The sequence below is a fragment of the Rhea americana genome, unplaced genomic scaffold, assembly GCF_003343005.1.
Source record: "Rhea americana isolate MKP2758 unplaced genomic scaffold, rheAme1 scaffold_374, whole genome shotgun sequence".
Classification (NCBI taxonomy): Eukaryota; Metazoa; Chordata; class Aves; order Rheiformes; family Rheidae; genus Rhea; species Rhea americana.
In genome coordinates, this window is record NW_028186506.1 from 140,601 (window position 1) to 146,845 (window position 6,245).

General features: G+C 50.8%; 1 protein-coding gene across 1 annotated transcript; it reads left to right on the forward strand.

Annotated features, from left to right (window-relative positions):
• The first annotated feature begins 93 nt into the window (after positions 1–93).
• HOXB7 (homeobox B7) lies at positions 94–5,486 on the forward strand. Its single transcript, XM_085313011.1, has 3 exons — positions 94–110; positions 1,022–1,739; positions 4,579–5,486. Exons 2-3 carry the CDS (start codon positions 1,340–1,342, stop codon positions 4,830–4,832), a joined length of 654 nt encoding a protein of 217 aa, XP_085169137.1. The 5' UTR covers positions 94–110; positions 1,022–1,339; the 3' UTR covers positions 4,833–5,486.
• Positions 5,487–6,245: the final 759 nt, after the last annotated feature.

Here is a 6,245-nt window from a genome sequence, read left to right on the forward strand (position 1 = left end):
GGCAAGGGGAGGGCGCCAGGGCCGCTGCGATGGCTTCTCCCCTTGCTGTTGTTTCTAGCAGTTCATGTGTGGTGACAGGTTGGGAGGCTGTGTGGAAATCCTGCCTGAAGGTAATTTTTGTTTTTCTCTTCTTTCCGTGTTGTTCTTCTCTTCCCTGTCTGCTCGCTCGCCCCGCTTCCCCCGCGAGATGAAGCCCAGGTCTGGGTCACTCTCCCTCCCTCGCTCTGATCTCGCTGCAAAATTGTCACCCGAGCAGCTGAGCTGCTTTCTGCTCCTTCGCCTGTCGAGCCATGGCAAGAGAGGAGTGCGTGTGTGGGGATGCACACACATCCCCTTGCAACATAACCTTGGGAAAGGAGAAACAGTGCAAAACGCATATCCACCATTGTCTGGGCTGCTTTTCCTGCCAGTAAGACTTTCTTTCTTCCTATCCCCTCTTTTCCAAGGGAAAAAAAAAAGAGAGAGAGAGAGAGAGAGAGAGAGATGCAGATCACATTTGGGAAGGTTTCTCTGCTTCTCCAGCAGAAAGCAAATCAGCCAGCTGGTAACGTTTTACTTATAACTGTAATTGACTCCTGCAGAACCGCTGACACGCTGAACAAGGGATCTGTATAGTCTTTATTTTTCGCAACAAGAAAAGCAAATGCCAGCTCAATAAGAAGCTCAAAGCCTGTGGCACTAGAATAAATTAGATATAGAGCTGAATGGCATTTTTTGGGGGGGAAAGGGACCCTGAACAAGTATTAGCTATCAATGAGACGTTTGTCTTTTGGGGGTGGCCGGGAGGGAGGGAGAGGGGGTCAAGGGGGGTGGGGAGGAAATTATGGACAGTCTCGTGAAAAAGTACCTCGGAGACAGGGAAATGGTGCGAAGGAGGGAATTTTAGACGGGATCAATAAGGGGATAAATAGGGCTCCGCTCCTGCCTTTCCTCCAGCAGAGAGAGACCGAGAGGGAGCCGCCGGTTTATCAGCAACGTGCTTTTTACCCCCCCCCCACACTTCTTTCTTTTTCTCCTTTAGTCTCAGCTGAAAACTGATTACAGGTTGCTTATCGACTCCAGCACAATTTCACCCCTTCCAGCATAGATCTTGGAGGGTTTTATATCGCATCAATTATTTATCATATTTTATAAATCCAGCAGCACTACAATTTTTTGCCCCCGAGGAGGGAGCGGGCGGCGATTGGCGCCGCCGGAGCCACGTGCCCGCGCGTCACATGGGCCGGGAGGAAAAAGGGTCCTTTTTGGTGTAAATCTGGACTCTAATTCCGTAATATATCACGGTACCTCGTAAAACCGACACTAAAACGTCCCGACCTACAAATCACCCGGCCAAATTATGAGTTCATTGTATTATGCGAATGCTTTATTTTCTAAATATCAAGCCGCAAGTTCGGTTTTCCCATCCGGAGTCTTTCCTGAGCAAACTTCTTGCGCTTTCGCCTCCAACACGCAGCGAGCGGGCTATGGGGCCGGATCCACGCCTCCCTTCGCCGCCTCCATGCCCGGGCTCTACTCCAGCGGCAGCGCCGTGCACCCCCAGCCCCCCAGCATGTACTCGTCCGGCTACGGCCTGGAGCCCGGCTCCTTCAACATGCACTGTTCCCCCTTTGAGCAAAACCTCTCCATGATGTGCCCGGCAGATGCCTCCAAGCAGAATTGCAACAAAACGGACCAGAGGGACTCCGATTTGCAAAGCGACAGTAACTTCCGGATCTACCCCTGGATGCGGAGCACAGGTAAGCGCCAGCCGCCCCACGGAGACCAGCCGGGGGTGTAAATTATTTTATGGCGTGCGAGGGGGGGGGGTGGCGGCGGGCGAGGGGGAGGGGGGGCTTGTCCCCAACTCCTTGCATGACGTTTCACCGAAAACGAATCTCTCTCTTCAAAAGAGAGAGAGGGAGAGAGGCAGAGAGAGCCCCCCCACCCTAAAGCCAGCCTTTTAGCTTTAAATATTTATTAGAGTTGCTGGGGCTGTGGATGTGCCATGCAAAAGGCAGTTTGTCTCAGAGGGGACAGCCAGAGCTGCAGAAATAATGGCCATCTCCTTCTGCTCCTATATTTGCAGGATGGAGATTGTGCTAGTCCCATGTAGATATAGATATAGATTCTTAAAGAAACAATTTATGGGAGGCGCTTGCAAGCTTGGTTTGTTTTCTGTTAGATTGCAAACCCTTCAATTGCCAGCCCCTCACCACAATGTCCCAGATACTGCAATTAAGCATAGCATGTTGCCATCAGAAAGAGCAACACATCATTCCTCGTACAATTAAAAGCTCTGCTTTCCAAGCGGTGACATTTCAGCCCCCATCCGCCTGTATGGGTGTATACAGAGGGACTGCGAGGGGCAGCCCGCGCTCCCATGTGCGATCTCCCGAAAAATAATAGCCAGGAGGCCCGGGGAAGGGGCCCGGTCTCCCCTCGGACGCCGCAGGAGGCTCTCCGGGGCCGGCTCCGGTGGGGAGGGGGGGCGCGGAGCTGCTCGGCGGGGCCCTGGCGGCCCCGGGCGCTGCCCCGTCCCGCGCAGCAGCCTCCCCGCCGGGCGCTGCGCCTTGCACGTGTGTTTCCAGCCCCAACCCGCTAAACGCCGCTGCATCCCCTTCAGTCACCAGCGTGCTTAGGGCATCGGTGTCAATTAACTTTTATTAAATATCCATTTCYCTTACGTGAGAGTGGGGTCCGGCATGTCCCCGTGTCCCCCCCCTTCTCCCCCGGCTGCAAGGAGCGGGGCTCCCCCGGGGCCGGGGCCTGCTCCGGGCACTCCCGACTCCGGCACTGTGCACCCATGTGACGCTCATATTCGTGAGATCCTGAGAAAGGGGAGAAAAAGGCACTGCTGTCCCGCCTGGAAGCGGAGGGGAACGCGGGAGCTCCCTTCTGCAGCCGCCYGGCTCGCCTGCGCCTTGCCAGATTGCAACTTGAGCGCATCCCTGCGAGCGAGCCTCACTTGGCAGCCAGATATTGGGAAAGTGTCTTGTTAGTAAACTTCGGGGGCGACTGGACTGCGGGCCAGCCTCCCTGCAAAGTAGAAGGAAAAGAAAACAGCAAACCAGCCAATGCATAGCAGCTTATAGAGGCAGGAGTTCCCCTCACACTTATTTGGTGGTCAGTTCTTTCCATTACCTGCTCCATAATTCATTCTCTTTTTACAGTTGATTTATCAAAGACCAAATATTTCTGGTCGTAAACACTTCATCTCTGCTTTTATCTGACTTCAGATTTAGGAACCCCCCCCCCGCACACACACACACACCCTCCTTTTAGCATGTGACGCTGCGAGTACCAACATTAGAGAGGCTCCTGGAGCAGAGCAAAAGCCCTCAAAACCCTGCATACTTGGGGATCTACTGTGCCTAAAAGCAGAGGAGGTCGGGCCCAGCCACCCGAGCAGGGCCTGCCCCCCTGCCCCTCATGGCCACTGTTTGATTGCGGAATTTCATCAGCGAGCAGAGATAGAGTTGTCATCCCTATTCAGCAGCAGTTTATGGCTCTCCCCTCAGCGGATTTTACAACCCACATTCCACGACCTGCACATTTTTACTTTACAGCTAGCCTAGCTATTTTGCTTTTTTCTTCTTTTAATGACTGGATCTTTTCTTCTCTTAAAAAGAAAGAACAAAACAAAAAAAAGGGGGGGGGGAGAAGAAGAAGAGGAGTCCAGTGGAATGTGTGGAGGAGAGGCCGAGGGCTGGTGATCGCCATCCCCACCACCCTGGAAAGGATGTGTTATACTAGAGAGGCACACTTAGCCTTTACAGAGCAAAGCTATCCAGAATCACAAACAGCATATTGAATAATTATTTCCTATCGGACTCAGGAAATACTGGGAGTGCGTGTGGGGGGGGAGAGAATTAGGAGCTGGGCCTTTTCCAACGCCTGCTCATAGGCGGCTGTAGAGTTGTGGGGAGCCCCGGCGAGTTTGGGGGCTTTTCCCCGGCCCGCCAGTGCCTGCACAGCCCCAACGGAGCAGGAGCCACCGCTGTGGGCAGCACATTCCCCTAAATAATTAGGAACATCACACACCTTCCAAGCAGCCTTCTCGATGACAGCTTTAAGAGAGGACAAATAGTTGGATTTGTGTAGGTAACAGCTGCCTCTCTAATTCCACTTTATTTATGTATTTATTTCCCAACTACATGAAATTTGAAATGAAAATTGAAGTGTGGGCGCAGCTGCTGATGGATGCGACGGGCCAGGAAACTTTCTGAAGTTTGCTGTTGCCTCGCACACCTACTCACGGGGAGGGACACGCACACACGCTCGCCAGGGAGAGAGGCACGGAAAAGCACCGCGAGCTCTTCCTAGATTAAGGGAAATCAAAAGTGYAATGGTCTGGGGGCTGTGAGCAGCGAGGGCAAGGCGGGGAAAGCTTCTGGCAGAAGGATTTGAGCTTGCCAACGTAAAGAACCTGGCATGAGCTTGCACAGGTGGTCAAAAAGAGAGTTTTGTACGAGCTGAGCACTGTGTGGCGGACGAAGCAGATAGCGGGAATCCCCCCAGGACAAAAGGCAGAGGGCGAGAGAAACCCGAAGAGCCTCATAACCGCCCAGCTCAGCTGCATCTCACCTTGTTTCGCAGGCACGGACAGAAAACGCGGCCGCCAGACCTACACCCGCTACCAGACGCTGGAGCTGGAGAAGGAATTTCACTWCAACCGCTACCTGACGCGGCGGCGGCGCATCGAGATCGCGCACAGCCTCTGCCTCACCGAGCGCCAGATCAAGATCTGGTTCCAGAACCGGCGCATGAAGTGGAAAAAGGAGAACAAAACTGCCTGCCCCGGCTCCAGCAGCCAGGAAAAGGCAGACGCGGAGGACGACGAGGAGGAATGAAAGGACGAGGCAGCTGCTCGGAAAGGTGAAGCCAGGAAACGCGAAAACCCCAGACAAAAAGAAAAAAAGGGGGAAAAAACCCACTGAAAAGACTATATATTAAAATACATAGATGATAAGTGCGTAAATAATTAAAAACCTTAGGAATGATACATTGTGTTTCCTGACACTGAAAAATACTACCTATATTAAAGTCTTTTTTTGTTGTAAAATAGAATGAGTATCTACCTATTAAATGTGGCTTTAGAGTCAGAATGGATACATTTTTCTATGTGAGTCTTCCTATAGTACAAGTAATTTGTAAATCTCCGTTTGTACTTCGCCGTGTACTTTTTGGTATGAAGTAACGTGGTCGTGTTTAGCACCTTTAATTTAGAAAAATGTGACCTGAAAGTCTGAATGCAAATTATACTTAGCGTATATAGTCCTGTACATAATATGAATGATTATTATGCCTTCTCCCTGTAACCTTCGTGGTTCTTTTCTCGTTGCTATGCTGTTTTGTCTGTGTATATTTTTACCTGGTTTACTTCTTTGTTCAAGTCTCTAGGGGAAAAAAAAGAATTAATATTGTGCTACGTAAAATGTTGTATATCGAAGTAGCAAATTATTTAATGCCCACGAGTTGCTTTTTTTTCTTGTCTGTGATTATTATTCTTCGAAATAAAAAGAAAATCTCTGATAACCTACAACTGCGTGGCGTTCCTTCCCCTCTTAAAATAGCACAGGGACATATGGTTCCTTTTCTTTAGGTAAGATAAATATATCAAATATCCTTTTATATCAAAATACACCCCGACATATCACCCTAAAAGGCTCTCTCTTTTTTTAGCATAGCCATCGGTTTAAATAATTTAGTGCCTTTTCAATAAATTTGGCGAGTACTAAAGTAGAATTCTTATACTCGAAATGCGAACTAGTCGCCTTTCTCCTTTCTCTCCGTTATTGCGCCGTGGCTGCTGCTGAAGTAGGGAAGAGGGAAAAGGAGGAATGCAAAGAGGCCAGGAAAAGCTCGAATAGGCTTTCCGCMCTTGCAGTAATTCGCTTGTTCTTGTAACCGATTTGCAGCAAGACAACATATTTTGYTGTGGGTTTAGTTTTTGGAGATTCTCCCTCCGCCCTCCAATTACTTTATTGTGGACTGTAACTATTTCATTAGCGCCGAATAATGTTTAGCATCACAGCACACATAAAATAAATGAAAGCCATTAAACGCAGGGAGCTCGGCACGGCAGAGCACCGGCGGGGAAGCGCGGCCGGCGCGGGAGCGGCCTCGCGGCCCCGCTCCGCGCTGCCTCGTTATTTACATTTCGCGGGCGCGCAGCGAGGACGCGGCTTCCTCCAACGGAGGCTCCACGCAATTTGCTCCACACTGCGTGCATAAAATGCGCTTACACACGCACGCACGCACGC